At 45.1% G+C, this 19,114-nt stretch overlaps 2 protein-coding genes across 2 annotated transcripts in view; one reads left to right on the top strand and one right to left on the bottom strand.

Moving 5' to 3' along the window:
• LOC124149546 overlaps window positions 1-13,080 on the top strand; it is a 47,533-nt gene extending 34,453 nt beyond the window's left edge. Inside the window, exons 4-9 of the mRNA XM_048395039.1 lie at window positions 4,228-4,381; window positions 4,786-4,912; window positions 5,652-5,761; window positions 7,147-7,290; window positions 9,591-10,436; window positions 12,605-13,080. Coding sequence (XP_048250996.1) covers window positions 4,228-4,381; window positions 4,786-4,912; window positions 5,652-5,761; window positions 7,147-7,290; window positions 9,591-10,436; window positions 12,605-12,664 — 1,441 coding nt within the window. The 3' untranslated portion in view covers window positions 12,665-13,080. The remainder of the gene's footprint in view (window positions 1-4,227; window positions 4,382-4,785; window positions 4,913-5,651; window positions 5,762-7,146; window positions 7,291-9,590; window positions 10,437-12,604) is intronic.
• A 4,635-nt stretch (window positions 13,081-17,715) lies between these two features.
• On the bottom strand, window positions 17,716-18,939 carry LOC125379111. Its single transcript, XM_048395038.1, has 2 exons — window positions 18,523-18,939; window positions 17,716-18,159 (listed from the first exon to the last, which is right to left on the bottom strand). Exons 1-2 carry the CDS (start codon window positions 18,842-18,844, stop codon window positions 17,753-17,755), a joined length of 729 nt encoding a protein of 242 aa, XP_048250995.1. The 5' UTR covers window positions 18,845-18,939; the 3' UTR covers window positions 17,716-17,752.
• Window positions 18,940-19,114: the final 175 nt, after the last annotated feature.

The following is a 19,114-nucleotide window of genomic DNA, read 5'->3' as shown; positions in this document are numbered from 1 at the left end:
AGGCAGCTGTAGCGTTAAGATCACTTTGTGGAAGTGCCTCCGTTCAGTACGTCCTTCCTAACTAGCTATAATGATGTCTTGTAGTAGATCACTGACACTCACCTAGATAAGAACACGGTAGTTACACTGGAAAATGAGATAAAAAGGCCAAATAAATAGCCATTGCATGACATCGGCCTGTTTAACATGGCATACAAATGCCACGTGATGTGATTTATTCATCTTCATTAAAACGTGAACTTTGTTCTTAGCTTTTTAGTAGCTTGTTTACCAATAAATAGCCGGCCCTTATCCCCCGGGCATCTGTGAAGAGGCACCAGTCAATGTAAAGTGCTGATTAGTGCATCCCCATTCTCCTACATTCACTTTCTAACGGTTAATTGGTGCCTAACGGTTCAGAGACTCGAGTAGTCTGTCTCCCAGACCCTTGAGAATAAATTAGAAAACAAATTTAATTCAAGTTCACATTGCCTCAACTCCAGCAATTAAGCATTTGGATTTTTCGGTTTAGTTTGTAGATATGTTTTTTTTTAAATAAGATAATATTTTTCCGGGACTTAATGTTTGTCTAAGTGTCGAGTGGCGCGCGTAGCCCTGTCGCTGTGCAGAGGTACGTCCCTTAGGCGTGTCAGAAGCCTGGGTTCAATTCCAACATTCGATTCGTAATGTTTCTACCCTGTCAGCACAATAACCGTCCTTGAAGGTTTCACCACGTCTAAGACCTGCATCACTTTGGGCTTTCTTCCTACGTCAAGATGACGCTTGATGAATACTGTTTAAAGGGGCGAAAGGCCCAACTCACTCACTCACTCATAACCGCACACCTGTTGGTGAGACCAGTGAAGATCCGGGTAGAATTGGTCCACAACAACGCTTGATTGCCGCAATAGGCGACTATGCTTGTCGTAAGAGACGACTAACGGGATCGGATGGTCAGGCTCGCTGACTTGGTTGATGCATGTCATCGTATCCCATTTGCATAGATCGATGCTCATGATGTCAATCTCTGGATTGGTTGGTCCAGACTCGATTTTTTACAGACCGCCGTCATATAACTGGAATATTGCTGAATGCAACGTTAAGCACCAAACAAACAAACAAACAAAACCTGTTGATGACTTGTTGTGAAAGAAGACGTTGAAACCCAAAACCCAAACAAATAAAAATATCAATTTCACGTCAAATGTACTTCGGTACTTTGCACGCAACACTGACACTCATTTTTCACACACACCTGTTAGTATAGCTAATAATGTACGCTGTATTGCCATCAGCTTACTCGGTTAGTGTAACAGTCGGTAGTTTATGTCATTCTGGGTCTGCGCCGACAACCTATAAACAAGACATGGCTGTGTTGTGTGAGGCCATGTCCATGGTTTAGTACAGTCTACAGATAGTGGTGGTCTAGGGATCGGAACAGGTGCGTGATAGGAAAGCCGTGCAAGACAGCTTACCTGGTTTTACCGTTAGTCTTTGGCTAGACGAAATACCGTTATCGGTCACCATTCAAAGCAGGTCGCAAGTCATTTGTAAGTAGAATGATTATTTATGCTTTTTACTTATTTTGATGTAATATTTCTGTGAAGTGTTTGTGATGTGTGTCAGTGATGTGTTTGTGATGTGTATTTTTTGTATATATAATGTGTTCAATGTTCTCACGGAGTTATTGGATTTATGTTCCCGTTATATCTGTATATTATGTTTTCGTTGATATTTTGGTTGATGAATGAAGTATATTCTGTTCCGAATCGAGAAAATGGCTTTCGTCTGATTGCAATATTATGCGATAATTATGTGATGAAGAACATTATTCTTCGAATTAACATGAGACTGAGCACTAACATTTCATACTCTGTGTTTGTTTTTATGCTTGCCCACTAAGCTATATTCAGTCTATGTGAGGGGAGGTGAGGTAAGGTGATGTGAGGTGAGGTGAGGTGAAATGGGGTTTAACGTCGCGTCCAAGATTATTGCACTTATATAGCGACGTGCATGTACGTGTGTGTGTGTGGCTGCTTGTACTAGTCCGGACTGATGCCGATTTATAGTGCTAGCACACTGAGATACCATGCCGCAGTTTAACATGAATACCCCACTCAGACACAGTATGCTGACTCCGAGCCGACCAGTCCTTGTTTTAGCCCCTTATGCCGAGCGCCAGACAGGGTAACAACAAGTACCATCTTTTAACGTCTTTTGGTATGACGTGGCCGGGGATCGAACCCCGGACCTTCCGCTCTCCGGTCGGACGCTCTACCACTAGACCACGGAGGCGGCCCAATCTATGTGACGGCGGTCTGTACATAATCGAGTCTGGTCAGTCGAGTGATGGATATCATGAGCATCCCTTCATGCAATTGGGATACGATGATAAGCGTCAACCAAGTCAGCGAGCCTGACTACCCGATCCCGTTAGTCGCCTCTTACGACCTTTCATGCTCAGTTCGGATCCTCACGGGTCGAAAAGACATTGGGAGGCGCTTCGCCAGAATATAACAGTTTCAGTGTGAGCAGAGCTTATCACCGCGTTGACCAGTATTCCAGTTATATCACGGCGTGTCAGCTTAATGTTGGAGGAAAGTCCGTAGTGATGCAGGTCTCGGACGTTTACCACTTCGGTGAAACCCACGAGCACGGGCATGGCTCTGACACACCGAGGAACATAACCAGGGCGAACCGGGATTCGAACCCACGACCATAGCATTCTAGTGACGTAACTATGCACACCGAATTGGGGTACCTTGAGCCGGGATTACACCTATTCGTTATTTTCGCCCCTGGAACCAATATACGTAGACTAACATTTCTGAAATGAACATATCGTACAGAAAAAACAGTTGTTCAGTTATCTTAATAAAAGATATAAGAAAAGGGAGCCCAGTGTCAACCAAGTCAGCGAGCCTGACCACCCGATCCCGTAAGTCGCCTTTTACCACAAGCATAGTCGCCTTTTACGGCAAGTATGGGTTGCTGAAGACCTATTCTACCCCGGAATCTTCACGGGTCAAAATACAGATATGTACAAATGGCCCATCAGTACGAAAATCTCATGGTGCCACTTTTGTAATCGAAATTTCGAGTTTATTGTCGTTACTTCGATTATATTTTCGTAATTTCGATTTTTTCTCGTTATTTCAAGCTTATTTCGAAAATCATCTTTTTCAATTTCAATTACCTTCTCGTTGGTTATTTCAAGTCTATTTTAAAAGCTCCATAATTATAAATAAACTTGAAATAACGAGAAAGAATCGAAGTAACGAGAAAAAATTCGAAATTTCGAAAAATTAAACAAAAAATGAAATAACCAGAAATTTCGATTGAAATAAAATTATGCTTCTAAAGAGGCAAATTTCGAACATTAGACATCTGGGCCATCCATGTGAAACTGATCACATGAACTGATCTGAAACATAATTAGTGTTTTCAGGTGACATATATAGGTCATAAAAACACCAGAAACACTACGACGGGAGCTAATGTCGCTGTAAAATGCTAATTCGACAGCTGACCCAGTAATACGGTGTATGTTCCGTCTCTAAGTGAATTGTTTTCCTGATGGGGCCGCATTCGTGACGGCTCATATGTTATGTCTTCTGTTCATCATGGAAAACCTTAGCTCACCACACACAAACAGCCGGATCTAGGCCGCTATATATCCTCATGAATAGTTTTTATTGGTCGCTCTATATCCTCATGAATATTGTTTTAATTTGTCGCTATATATCCTAATGAATATTGTTTTAAATCTCTCCTGATGCGAAAACTGAATCGTTGCTGTCAACATGCTTCATACCACGACAAACGAATGATCGGCCAGATTATGTTTCATGTGTTAGTTTTAGTTGAGAACAATATCAGTTACCTGATTGTCGATTAATTACAGGCCGCATTCACAAAGTTGCGGACCCGTGAAGATCCAGGGTAGAATAGGTCTTCACCAACCCATGCTTGCCGTAAAAGGCGACTATGCTTGTCGTAAGAGGTGACTGATGGGTTCAGGTGGTCAGGCCCGGTGACTTGGTTGATGCATGTCATCGTATCCCAACTGCGTGAATCGATGCTCATGATATCAATCACTGGATTGTCTGGTCCAGACTCGATTATTTGCAGACCGCCGTCTGTATGATATGGCTGAGTGCGGCGTTAAACAACCAACCAACCAACCAACCCATTGTCTTTTCCACCTGTTGATTACAGCTCACCTGCATTGTGTTTGATCTGTTGCAGGTACTGGTACATTGTCAAAGGTGCTTATCTTTACTGCTATCTCACCCCCGAAGACCAGGTAACGGTCGATATCACCTATCTCCATGGTTACCAAGTGACGTCACTCATTGACCAGTTCCGAGGGAAGAGATTCGTCACACATTTATCACACGAGGTAAGGGACGGTGTAGAAAACATAAATTCATGTTGTAAGTAGTATATTAACAATAATTTGTGTTTGGGGAAGCATGCTATTATTACAGATATTTACTTTCACAAATGACTTTGTTTAGCCTTTTAACTTAAGTGGAATCTGTCTAAACGGGGTTTCTTTTTGACCGAGATCTAAATCCGGTTTAGAGAAAGGTCAAGGGCAGGGAGGAAATGGAAAATATATGTAAAAGTTTGAAAGAAAAACTTTTTTTTCAAAGTATATTCGGAACTGTAAATATGGTTTGGTATGATAGAAATCCAGATTAGTCAGAGTCCAGTTTCAACAGATTCCGGTGTATATAATATATGTGTAATGTCTGTGGTGTTTTTTTATGTGCATATGACCTGTGTATTTTGATGTTGCAGAATTACATTCCTATTGTCCTGTCTTTTGAATCACGTGACGAGATGGAGCAATGGTCAGATGCGCTGCAGGAAGCTGCGCAGCTACCGGAAGAGGAAAGTAGCGAAGAAACAGAACAAGAAAACCAAGGTTTGTTTCTAGATCATCGTCTCCTCTGATTTCAGTACGATGCACGTGACTTCATTTACATATATCTATCTATCATCTTTGATGAGGATACTCAGAGGCGATGGGTTAGCCTAGTGGTCAAAGCTCGTCACACTAGAGGTTCAGGTTCGATTCTCCACATGGGTACAATGTGTGAAGCCCATTACTGTTGTACCCCCCCACCCCCACCCCCCGTGATATTGCAGGAATATTACTACAATATTAACAGAAGTATAAGATTCTGTCCATTTTGCATAGTATTAATAGTAGAATCAGAATACCATTTCTGCCTCCAAATCCATTCTATGCAGATTTAAGACATTTAAGACAGCATTTTACCAAAGTATTATTGTGTCCATCCAAACCAGCAATTCAAGCTCGAATCCGCCTTTACTTAACAGTCTTGGGAAACATATTTACTTAGCACTTAAGAAACGCAATAGATATTTTATCATTAATTACCCTAAGTAGTAATACTGTCCACTATTGTACATTAAAGGCAAACATTTTGGCGCTCTGTCAAATATATATGTGTGTGAGTAAATACTTCCGTAATGGGCCGGTGGCCTCATTACGGAATATACAACATCAACATCAACAAAAAGCGTCGAAAAAAATGGTCACTCATACATTCTAGTTTACGTATTTAATCAAATACGACGCTTCACGTCATGAAGCGTCGTTTTTACGTTTTATGTAAATGTGTGTACCTGTGTTTCAGTGAGCCAGGATGAGGGTAGCTATACCCGTACCAGCGTCAAACAAAAGCTGTTGGCCGAGGTGCTGCGTCAGAAGGAAGAGCTGGAGAAGAAACAAGCAGCGAGACGCATGGTAGGAGATTCCGTATGCATTAATGATCCTCCACTTAGCAGTTCAAAAAGCTTTCAAACATTCCACAGCACACTGAATTCAATATGAACCCTGGCCTTCCACAAAGCGATCTCAGCGCTAAGATGATCGTAACTCCCATACTTTATGATATGCATTTAATCGTAGCACTAAGATCGCTTTTTTTTGGAACGGAGCCCTGTCGAGAATAGATTAACCTGTTCACATGGTCTTGTTTTCGAATATTTTATATCTGTGTGGTAGGTTATTCTCTATTCTCATTTGCATACATTGTCATCCAGAGTAAATGACAATGACCCTGTTGCTATGGAAACAATAACTATTATATAGAAAGTAATCATGCGCATCAACAGCCACGGACAGGATCACAGTGTTTTCGCGTTGTAACATCACTGTGTGATAGTGATTCATGAACACATTCGACCGTGAAGACCCAGGGTAGAATAGGTCTTCAGCAACCCAAGCTTGTCGTAAAAGCGACTAACGGGATCGGGTGGTCAGGCTCGCTGACTTGGTTGATGCATGGCATCGTATCCCAATTGCGTGGTTCGATGCTCATGATGTCAATCACTGGGTTGTCTGGTCCAGACCCGATTGTTTATAGACCGCCGTCATACAGCTGTAATATTGCCGAGTGCGGCGTTTATCAACAAACAAACAAATAGAAACAAACACATACTCATGATGTGGTCGGAAGAGTACAATGGAGATTTCTTGAGAATATGGAAATGTTTTTTATCGCTTGTCTTTAAAGAACTGTTGATATATTTCTTTCACCGGAGTTTTCACTTCCTTTATGGCAAATGATGTATGCATAACTACCTCCGAGATTCACATTTCACTGTAGTGTGTCCATATTATACCTATAAGCAGGGGGCACGGGTGGCCCAGTCGTCTAAGGCGCCGCGATTCGCTGTGCAGAGTTGCGTCCCTTGGACACGCCAAACACCTATGATTGTGGGTTCGAATCCCGGTTCGCCCCGATTATGTTTCTAGGTTTGTCAGCACCATACCCGTGCTCGTGGGTTTCACCGAAGTTGTATTTGGCTTTCCTCCCACATTAAACTGACACGCTGTGATATAACTGGAATACTGTTAAAAGCGGCGTTAAACCCAACTCACTCACGCCATGAAGCGTCGTTTATAAGCAGGGTATTGTCTACTGCCTTATATCACTCCCGTGTTTGTCTCAAGGCTAACTGGGGCGGTGGGGTAGCCTAGTGGTTAAAGCGTTCGCTCGTCACGCCAAAGACCCAGGTTCGATTCCCGACATGGGTACCATTTCTGGTGTCCCCCGCCGTGATATTGCTGGAATATTACTAAAAGCGGCGTAAAACCATACTCACGCACTCACTCATTCACTCCAGGCAACCCAGAGCGAAGGTCCTTGTCGCCGTAGTGGCGTAGTCAACCAGACGTTGTCGTCACAGACGCCGGGGAAGTTGACAGGGGAGGAACACATCAGCACCGTGACCAGACTGAAACAACGTCGACTGTCCACGCAGATCAAGGTAAGAACAGGCTCCGAGATACGACCCTTGCCACAGGGACGACACCGCTTTCTCGTCCATTAATGGCGTAACAATATCGCTGTGCAGAGTTGCGTCCCTTATTCGTGCCAGGATCTCACGCTAGTGGGTTGAACAATGGCGTTTTTGTTGGTTTTACCATGTGGAAAACGTCTGAGACCAGCATATCTCCTTCCACGTCGAACTGACACGCCCTGATGCCACTGAAAAATAGTTCAAAGCAGCGTTTATACAAACTCATTTGGCCGCTCTCGTCAATTACCGTTGCTCTACTTAGTCAAAACTTCTTAGGGCACGTGTGGCCCAGTCGTCTAAGGCGCCGCGATTCGCTGTGCATAGTTGTGTCCCTTGGGAACCATATCAGTGCACGTTGGTTTCACCGAATTGGTAAACGTCTGAGACCTGCATCACTTCGGGCTTTCCTCCCACATTAAGCTGACACGCCGCGATATAACTGGAATACTGTTAAAAGCGGCGTTAAACCAAACTCACTCACTCACTCACTCAAAACTTCTTAATTAATGGGCCTCAGAGGTGTAGATGGAACACATGGCATTTGTCTTTTCGTATCACGCGGCCGGAGATTGAAGCCATGACCTTCCTCTCCCCGGGCAGACACTCTACCACTAGATCACGGAGGCGGTCACCTTTGTGAGCAGGGCCCCGTTGCACAAAACAATCTTAGCTCCCCTACTTTAACATAGACTTACGATAATCGTAGCGCTAAGATCGCTTTGTGCAGCGGGGCCCTGCTCACTGAGGTGGCCGCCTCCATGGTCAAGTGGTAGAGCTTCTGCCTGGATGGTGGAAGGTCAGGGCTTCGATCCAAGACCGCGTCATACGAAAAGAAGTTACTTGTTGTTACTCTGCCTGGCGCTCAGCATTAAGGGGCTTAAACAAGGGGTGGTCCGTTCGGAGTCAGTATGCTGTGTCCGAGTGAGGTTTTTAGGTTAAACTGCGTCATAGTATCTCAGTGAACTAGCACTATAAAATCGGCATTTGTCCAGACTAGTACAAGCGCGCGCACGCAGGCACGCGCTCACGTACGCACGCACGCACACGTCCCTATGTAAGTGCAATAATCTTGAAGGCATCATTAGTATAGCCCCATTTCACCTCATCTCACTTTAGGGGGCATGGGTGGCCCAGTCGTCTAAGGCGCCGCGATTCGCTGTGCAGAGTTGCGTCCCTTGGGCACGCCAGAAACCTATGATTGAATCCCGGTTCGACCCGATTATTTTTCTAGGTTTGTCAGCACCATACCCGTGCTCGTGGGTTTCACCGAAAGTGGTAAACGTCTGAGACCTGCATCACTTCGGGCTTTCCTCCCACATTAAACTGACACGCCGTGATATCACTGGAATAATGTTAAAAGCGGCGTTACACCCAACTCACTCACTCACTCACTCAACTCACTTTACTGAGGTGTAAAACAACATTCACTCACACACTCTATGGTTCAAGAGAAAACTTAAACGCCACGCGGTTCCTGAGAAATAACGTGGTGCTAAGGAATCTGATAAGTTGAATTAAACTCATGTAATAACGTTTTGGAATATCCTTGACAATACATCCTCGATTTTGTCAACATGCCAGTCAGGTTTGACATGATATATTATTTCGTATTGTTATGACATTCCCTAAAATCCAACGTCAGTGTTCCTGACAAAGGTTGTAAGAAAACAATGCGATTAGTGCCACGAGATGATACAGTTATAGTGGTCGACGTCTGTCCCTGCCTTGAAGGCGGTGGGATTCGAGTGCGCGTAGCAGGTGCTATGCGAGAGGCGCATTTCTGGTGTCCCCCACTGTGGGTTGCTGTAATAACGTTTAAAGCGGCATAAAACCCAAAAAGGTTTATGAATAATGTAATTGTGTTGAATGTTATTATTGGTCACTCACTCTCTCTCTCTCACTCGGGCTCGGGTGGCCCAGTCGTCTAAGGCGCCGCGATTCGCTGCGCAGAGTTGCGTCCCTTGGGCACGCCAGAAACCTATGATTGTGGGTTCGAATCCCGGTCCGCCCCGTGCTCGTGGGTTTCACCAAAGTGGTAAACGTCTGAGACCTGCATCTCTTCGGGCTTTCCTCCCACATTAAGCTGGCCGTGATATAACTGGAATACTGTTTAAAGCGGCGTTAAGCCCAACTCACTCACTCACTCACTCACTCACTCACTCACTCACTCACTCACTCACTCACTCACTCACTCACTCACTCACTCACTCACTCACTCACTCACTCACTCACTCACTCACTCACTCACTCACTGTTTCTGTCTTCAGATGGAGGCCATACAGAGGCAGCTTGGAGATGGGGGCAAAAACGGACAGAAGAAATCTTTGTTTAAAATCGGGAAGAAGAAATCCCAGGACGACAAGAATCCTCAGTTGGTGGAACAGCTGAAGGAGCTGTCGACGACGTTGAAGGAGATTGACATCAACCTCAACCACGAGGGCGTTCACACCAACAACAACATCAAGTCGGCCAAACTCGGCTTCCACAAAGTCCCGACTGAAAGTGATCTCTTGAAGAAGGGGGATTCCTTTGAATCCGACGAACAGGCCGTCCAACGAAGCAACAGCCTCAAGGCGAGCGTCCAGAGATTAGCGCACAGGACCTTTGCTAAAGCCGGGTGGAGGAAGAACGCCCGCAAAAGCCAGAGTCTACACATTGACGACTACAACCCGGATGACCCCGAGCTCAGCCCTGCGAACCAGAGCCAAGAAATGATAGACTTGACAACTCATACGGCAGACATTATTTCGTCCATTAGTTTTTCGTCTTCTGCCGAGTTGACTTCCATGGCGTCGTCAAGTGACTTCTCCCACCTAGGCTCCCAGGATCCCGAGAGTCCTCTGTCAGGGCGATCCACCCCCGCGTCCTCCTATTCCCCTCGCTCCCCTCGCTCCCCCCGCTCTCCCTCCTCCCCGAGGGTGACAAGCTTCCCGGCTTCACCCCCTGTGGCCCGCCTCTCCCCTCGGGACAGAGGGTTGTCTGCTGCGCGAGCCGAGATGATGACACGGTCCTACAGTGCAGGGCCGACCTTGTCGACGTCGTCGTTGTCGTTTGAAGGCGAACCCAGCTCCCCACGACGAGAGGTCAACCCTAGCATCATGGCGGAGATTGATGTAAGTTGACACGATCTGTGGGAACGATTCCTTGGGGGTCCTGTACTCTATATTTTTTGTAAGAAATGTGTAACTGGGATCGGGTGTCCGCCATGGCTGTTGGGTAGGGGTAGAATGGGGGGGGGGGGGATGATAGCGGATCAATGATTTTATTTTGTTTGTTTCTTGTTTAACGCCACACTCAGCAATATCCCAGCTATATGACGTCTGTCTCTAATCAATCGAATCTGGACCAGACTATCCAGTGATTGACTTCATGAATATCGATCTACCCAATTGGGATTCGATTACATGTATCAACCAAGTCAGCGAGCCTGACCATCCGATCCTATTAAATGCCTCTTACGACAAGCATGGTCCCGTTTACGGCAATCATGGGTTGCTGAAGACCTATTCTAACCCGGATCTTCACGGGTCGGATCCGTGATTTATAAGAGCGATTGGGGTCATCATTCACATTTATGTATTTGTAACTTCGTAAGGGCAGAATGGAGTAGGGATGGAGGGGGTCACCGGGTACACAGTCAGCAACGTTTCTAATGAACACGTTTTTAACGAACTGGCAGATATTACGCACGATTTCTGTATATTTTAACGAGCTGTAACGAGCTGTTCACGTGTCACCAATCAGTCTATCAAAACATCATCGGCCACACGGGAGCACGGGTGGCCCAGTCGTCTAAGGCGCCGCGATTGGCTGTGCAGAGTTGCGTCCCTTGGGCACGCCAGAAACCTATGATTGTGGGTTCGAATCCTGGTTCGCCCCGATTTCTAGGTTTGTCAGCTCGTGGGTTTCACCGAAGTGGTAAACGTCCGAGACCTGCATCATTTCGGGCTTTCCTCCCACGTTAAACTGTCACTCACTCATCGGCAAAACGGCAGTAAACAACCTGGGGCAAGTTATTAACAGGATTAAGTACTGACGCCTTGACCCCAGTTTACTCCCTCAATAAACAAAAGTAAAACTGTGATGAGACTATGGCCTTTTAAGTGGATAGATACTGTCTTTAAATGCGACGACGACGATAACTACGGTTATAATGAACTAAAATTTCAAATGTTTGCAAATGTTTCTGGACCGGGTATGTCATGGCCAGTGGCCTGAAGCGCCGCAATTCGCCGTGAAGAGTTGCGTCCCTTTAACGTGGACTCGATTCAAAGATTCTTCGTGATCAATTTAGTTTTTGTGCTCGTGGGGTTATCCGAAGTGGTAAACGTCTAAGACCTACATCACTTCGGGCTTTCCTCCCACATTATGACGACACGTGGGACATAACTGGAATACTGTTACTATTATTCTGTTAAACCAAACTCACTACAAATGTATGTGACCCCTAAAGATCTGGGTAGAGCATAGTCTTCAGCAACTCATGCTTGCCGTAAGAGGCGATTAACGGGATCGGGTGGACAGGTTCGCTGACATGGCTGATGCATGTCATCAATCCCAATTGCGTTGATCGATGCTCATGATGTCAATCATTGGATTGTTTGAACCAGACTCGATTATTTACAGACCACCGTCATAGAGGTACCGGTGTAATATTGCTGAGCGCGGTGTAAACATCAAACAAACAGACAAAACAAATGTATCGGCACGGACGGATTAGAAGACTGTAAAATATTTTTTACCAGGTCCTATGTATGCTTGTTATACCCCCGTTACGAAGGAAATCGGGGGGTATATAGCGTTCCGTCTGTCCGTCCTTCCGTCCGTGCGTCCTTCCGTCCGAGCTTTTGTACGGCCCATAACTCTTTAACCATGCACCCTAGCTTCACCAAACTTTCTACACACATTAACCACAACGAGTACGTGTGCCTTTTGCTAGTTTGAAGATTCTGAATTTTTTAATTTTTGCCGTTTCCATGGACACATTAAGAAACATCAAGAATGTATATTGTGCTAAGCATTGATTATCCCACACTAGATTGAGATATATTTGCAATAACATGTGTTCATTTGAAACATAATGCGTCCTCGTGGGGTTACAAAGGAAGGGGCAGTTCCTCTGACTTAAAGCAACAGGTATGTTTCATTAATTAACAAACTATTTACTATTTGTTGTTGACCAGCGGGGATAACGGGGGTATGCGAGCTTTGCTCACTTTTTTCTTGTTTATCATGCCGAGTTATATGCTCTGTGACATAGACGTGTTTCCTCTACTTTCAGGCATTCGAAGAACTGACTAGACAAGTGTTGGGACAGAAGTCAGCGTTGACGTCACACTGACGTTCTGTTCTGACGTCATTGAATTGTCAGTGTGTGGGCAGTGGATATAATGTGCAAATCTAAGAAAGCTGTGTGGAACTACATCGGGAAGTTCGACGTCATTGTGACGTAAGTGTATTATGACATCAGAGATGCGTGTTCCTGTAGGTCATCACAATATGGCCGAAGAAGATGGAGGAGCGAGGACTTCGAAGTAGCATGAGCGTATTGAGAATGACTGTAGGGTGAACGAATCCATGAGATCGGAAGTGACCCGCTGGTGCGTGAACTCTGTCACAGGTCATGGCTGTCTTGTCCGAGAATTACAATTGCGGATTTGCATGTGCAAGCAGTGATGTGGGGATCTGGATCATGTGACGTATCGCGTCACTGCCAATTTTGCAGTATTCGTCGGTGCAATAAATTATGTTTATTTTCGTATGAAATCGTCCTCTTAATGTCATTTCTGTTTGCTTTTCTGTTGTTTAACGCCGCACTTAGCATAAGTCGAGCTGCTTGACGGCAGTCTGTGAATAATCGAGTTTGGATCAGACAACCAAGTGATTTATATCATGAACATCGGTCTACGCAATTGGGATACGATGACATGCATCAACCAAGTCAGCGAGCCTGACCACCCGATCCCGTTAGTCGCCTCTTACGACAAGCATGGGATGCTGAAGACCAATTCTAACCCAATCTTCTCGTGTCGATGTCATTTGTGAGACCAACCATTTATTCTGGCAGCGATGTTCGTGAAGGTCTGAAACAGTCCTATCTCTGTAACTGAGATGTGGGGGGAATTTTTTATTAAACACGGGCCATATTTCTGGTTAATCATGATCCGCTTCATCAAGTGTGTACATACAGCGTTGGGGCCCAAATGGCCCTGTATAGAGTATGGTTAATATCATTCGTTGCTTTGTGCTTTCCTTGCTCATAAGGGGGTACGGCTGGCCCAGTCGTCTAAGGCGCCGCGATTCACTGTACAGAGTTGCGTCCCTTGGGCACGCCAGAAACCTATGATTGTGGGTTCGAATCCCGTTTCGCCCCGATTATGTTTCTAGGTTTGTCAGCACCATACCCGTGCTCGTGGGTTTCACCGAAAATCGTCCACATCTACATCACTTCAGGCATCGCAGGAGTTGCGGTAGCCAAATGGTTTAAACATTCGCTCGTCACGCCAAAGGCCCAGGTTCGAATCCTAACATAGGTACATGTGTGAATCCCATTTCTGTTGTCTTTGGATTTTTTTGTCGGAATATTGCTAAATCGGCGTACAACTCTACCTACTCTAAGTAATGATTCATACATGTATAGTCGTACAATACATAATCGGGGGCACGGGTGGCCCAGTCGTCTCAGGCGCCGCGATTCGCTGTGTAGGGTTGCGTCCCTTGGGCACGCCAGAAACCTATGATTGTGGGTCGAATCCCGGACGCCCCAATTATGTTTCTAGGTTTGTCAGCACCATACCCATGCTTGTGGGTTTCACCGAAGTGGTAAACGTCTGAGACCTGCATCACTTCGAGCTTTCCTCCCACATGAAGCCGCGATATAACTGAAATACTGTTAAAAGCGGCGTTAAACCCAACTCACTCACTACAATACATAATCGTTGGATTGTCATGCCGGAGTTCGTATCCCCACATGAGTGAAGCCCATTGCTGGTGATGTTGCTTGAACATTGCTGAAAGCGCCGTTAACCACACCCATGGAAAGTAAAAAAAACGAGTCCCATCGTGATGGTCTGCCTCGTCGTCTACATACCCAGGCAGGGAAAAGATTCAATGTAAGGGAGGCAACTCCCGCACAACCCTGATTATCATTTGGTGGTATCATGTTAAACTGAAAGTATCGTAACTTGGTAATATAAACACTTGTGCGTCACTGAACATGGACATATTTTGACACCAGTTCCTAAAACCATTATGATAGTATAACACATTCGAACATAATAGACCCGTGAATATCTGGGTCAGAATAGGTCTTCAGCAACCCCTGCTTGCTGTAAGAGGTGGTGAAATGGGGTTTAACGTCGCATCCAAGATTATTGCACTTATATAGCGACGTGCATGCACGTGTGTGTGTGGCTGCTTGTACTAGTCCGGACTGATGCCGATTTATAGTGCTAGCTCACTGAGATACCATGCCGCAGTTTTAAATGAATACCCCACTCAGACACAGTATACTGACTCCGATCCGACCAGTCCTTGTTTTAGCCCCTTAATGCCGAGCGCCAGACAGGGTAACAACAAGTACCATCTTTTAACGTCTTTTGGTATGACGCGGTCGGGGATCGAACCCCGGACCTTCCGCTCTCCGGGCGGACGCTCTACCACTAGACCACGGAGGCGGTCCTTGCCGTAAGAGGCAGCCATGTTTGCTGTAAGAGGCGACTGACGGCATCGTATCCCAATTGCGTAGATCGATGATCTCAATCACTGGATTGTCTGGTCCAGATTTGATTATTTACAAACCGCCGTCAAAAAGCTGGAATACTGCTGAGTGCGGCGTTAAACAACAAACAAACCAACAAACCAATCAACTTGTTGTCAACCTGTCTGACGCTCGGCATGAATGGGATAAACCAAGGACTTGCCTGTGTGAGTGGGTTGTCTGTAAAACTGCGGCATGGAAGTTACACATATAACCCGGTATGGTGTGAGTGAGTGAGTATGGTTTTACGCCGCTTTTAGCAATATTCCAGCAATATCACGGCGGGGGACACCAGAAATGGGCATCACACATTGTACCCATGTCGGGAATCGAACCCGGGTCTTCGGCGTGACGAGCGAACGCTTTAACCACAAGGCTACCCGACCTACGATGGTGTAAGAGTATTACACAAGGATACACAACCATAAGGTGAGGTAGGTTAATTGCTAGCGCCTTCACCCACCCCAATGGGTACAATTGATAAACCTACTGGCTGTTTGTGTAACTCGATATGGAGTTTTTGAAATTGTGGTAACACCTCGCAGGAGGCCTTTGTAACACTCATTGTAAACCCTTGATAGAACAAAAACTACGAACAGCCTACGAGACGCACGTGCAGATTCCGTGCCATTGCGAGACGCACGTGCAGATTTCGCACCGTTGCGAAACTCACGTGCTGAGGTCACCGGTTTCTTTGAACCGAGTTCACGACTGCAGGCGATATTTCATCTCCGACACAGGTTATACATTTGAGAGTTTTTATTACAGTTATTTAATTAAAAACGTTGTCTATGCGATGAGTCGGTTTATAAGTTGGACAAACCATTTCTCCTACGGGACGTTCCCTCATGTGAGGGTTTACAATCTCTAGTAATCCCTCGGAGACATTAGCATCTTCAACGACACTGGCAACCCGTGAAGATTCCGGGGTAGAATAGGTCTTCAGCAACCCATGCTTGCCGTAAAAGGCGAATATGCTTGTCGTAAGAGGCGACTCACGGGATCGGGTGGTCAGGCTCGCTGACTTGGTTGATACATGTCATCGGTCCCAATTGCGTGGATCGATGCTCATGATATTAATCACTGGATTGTCTGGTCCAGACTCGATTATTTACAGACCGCCGTCATGTAGGTGGAATATTGCTGAGTGCGGCGTTAAACAACAAACCAACCAACCAACCCTGGGCGACATGGTTTGCCCTACATGTATAACATACCAGATGTTCCGACACGATTACAACCTGTTACATTAAGACAAATTTACAAACTTATGTTTGACAGTCGGCTAAGGATTATCTCACTGAGGAAATACACTGAAATTAAAAAAACCCCCAAAACCATCAACATCCAGAAAGTAATGTACCATTAAAAAAAGAACCAATTCCCATTGTCCAAAATTATCATTTCCAAATAATGTATGGCAATGCGTTATTTACATATTAAATTTAACATCGATGGTATGTTATAAAGGAACGGCTGCGCTCGTTGCAGCTGATGGCCCCATATCGATTACTGTTGGTGATTTTACGAACGCTTCCATTCTGTGACGGACTTGATTTCATCAATTTTCCATCTTTCCGAGGCAAATGAGTTAACTGACTAAAAGTCCATTTTCCACCCTTGCCGAACTAGGCTGGAATTTCGGGGCCCGATCGTAGCGCCACCAGTGGCTACTACGAGTTATGTCCCTTCTATGGGCTCTCCTATTGACCAATCAGAATCCACTTCTTATGTCACTTGCATTTGCTTTAAACAAAACGGCGACGCCCAGTCAACACGATCTGATCGATAAATAAGATCTCTATTGAAAAAACCCTGGCCCTACTTCGATAGGTGCATCAAATCACGTGATCACCTTCATAACAAAACATCAAGATATTTGGAAAATATCTGTTAGCGCCGAGTTGGCGGTACACATGCTTTACAAATCATGCAGTCGACCGAAATCTGCACGACAGTTGAGGAATCGGATGTCGATTTTGATTGGACTATGAATAGATTCGTTAGTTCAGCCAAAATATATCTCCATAATACCAGCCTAGTTCGGCAAGGGTGGAAAATGGACTTAACTCCCTTGCCTCGGCAAGATGCAATTATCAGAAATTGTTTGAAATATGTTCGATATGTCCGACCACCTGATCCCGTTAGTCACCTCAAACGACAAGCATAGTCGCCTTTTAGGACAAGTATAGTCGCCTTTTACGGCAAGCATGGGTTGCTGAAGAGCTATTCTACCCCGGATCTTCACGGGTTTGTTATTCATACTGACCATCACTGGTTTGTCTGGTCCACATTTGATTAATAACAGGAACAATGGTATCGCTAAACAACACTTACTCATTATCTTTGTATCCGTGAAGACCCGGGTAGGAATAGGTCTTCAGAAACCCATGCTTTTCGAAAGAGGCGACTTACGGGATCGTGTGGTCAGGCTCTCTGACTTGGTTGATGCATGTCATCGTATCCCAATTGTAGATTAATGCTGATGATGTCAAGCACTGGATTGACTGGTCGAGACTCGATTATTTACCGACCGCCCCCATATCGGTGGAATAATCCTGAGTGCGACGTCAAACAGCAAACAGACATTATCTTTGTTTTAAATATTAATTAATTAAAACATACACATTGAGTTCATGGTTGCATTTGTGTATTCACTAAGGTGCATCATCAGTAGCTGTGCAACAAAACGCCAGAAAACTGCGTGTACCCCCGTGACCCAACCAGGGTTCCAGTTCCCTGTGCTAGTTGCGTCAACACCGTTTGGCCAGCATTCAATCTGACGACAGTTTGAACAGACCCTTGTGCACCCTGTAGTCCCGAGGAAGTTCCGTACAGTGCACCACCCGCAAAGAGATTAATGGCCAGGTAGCTCTCGGCCAGAGAGGTCAACTGGAAAACGTACAGTCCACCAACAGGAGTCGTGAAGATACCTGTTGTTTGGTTGAAGCCTTGTCCGAAGTTCACTGTGATGTCATCGTATATGATTGGTCCGTTGCGAGCTATAGTTCGATTCCAGAACGACGGCCTTGGTTGAGAAAAGCGAGCAAGAAACGCAACTTCTTTCTCCAGTTTTGCTGTAATGATGCAATGAGACAAGAATATGTTTAAAATAATATCTCAAACACGAATGCATTTGTATTCATGTAATTGTAACAAAACACCCAAGCATATCAAAGCATACCTACTTTTGCCATTTAATATACTAATGCTTACAGATATAGAATTCGAAAGACTTTGTGGGAATACGGGTCAGAATTGGCCCCAGTACCATTGCTTGTGGTAAGAGCTGATTAGAACGTTCAGACGGTGGACGGATGACGTGCTTGGATCGTTGCTCATGACTTCACTCACTCAAGCCGAAGAGATTAAATGACAGCCCTAAAACAAGCCTAAATGCTCGGCCCCTTTAATAAATGGAAATAAAACTTTGGACTTACCAAATTTCTGCTGGGAAAGTTCTGCCGTTAAGTTCCTCAACACTATGTCCTGTTGGTCAGATTTCATTGTCATGTTGTTAATAATGTCCTGTTGACTTAGATGTTGCTTCAGGAGATATTCAATAAGTATGTCTTTCTCTTTCAACTTCAGGGCAAAATCCTTCATCTCAACGCTTGTCTGGACGTGCTCATCTTGCATCTTCTTGACGTCCTGCTGCAGCTGCAGAATCAACGAGTCATTTTGATTGGCACTTTGGCTATCCAGAAGATACCCAAGGCTTGATCCCAAAGAACAAAGGTATAATATGATGTAAGCCTCCATTGCCGTTGCAATTAATTGCTCTCAAAACGGAAGAAATCTTAACAAAACTGCTCACGTGGCACGAAGCAGACCTTACTGAGGCGCAATTACACTGTGGGAATGTACACATGCCGGATGTGTATCTTATCGGTGTCCAAACAAACAACAGAATTGCAAGACAATCTGTGGCAAGTCACTTTATCCTCTATACAAGACTTGATAAGAGGTATGCACGGATGCTTAATGTTTGATAGACGAAGAATTCGTGGGTCGCTCCTTATCATGAGGAAA

The sequence above is a fragment of the Haliotis rufescens genome, unplaced genomic scaffold (genome assembly GCF_023055435.1).
Source record: "Haliotis rufescens isolate VD_foot unplaced genomic scaffold, xgHalRufe1.0.p SCAF_139, whole genome shotgun sequence".
NCBI classification, from domain to species: Eukaryota; Metazoa; Mollusca; class Gastropoda; order Lepetellida; family Haliotidae; genus Haliotis; species Haliotis rufescens.
This window is presented reverse-complemented; position numbering and strand designations above follow the sequence as displayed.

Excerpts from the sequence above, each read along its gene's own strand:
- LOC125379111 (XM_048395038.1), bottom strand. The coding sequence starts at position 18,844 with ATGGAGGCTTACATCATATTATACCTTTGTTCTTTGGGATCAAGCCTT. Across the intron at positions 18,160-18,522 it reads ACTTTCCCAGCAGAAATTTG|CAAAACTGGAGAAAGAAGTT; the intron begins GTAAGTCCAAAG and ends GCATCATTACAG.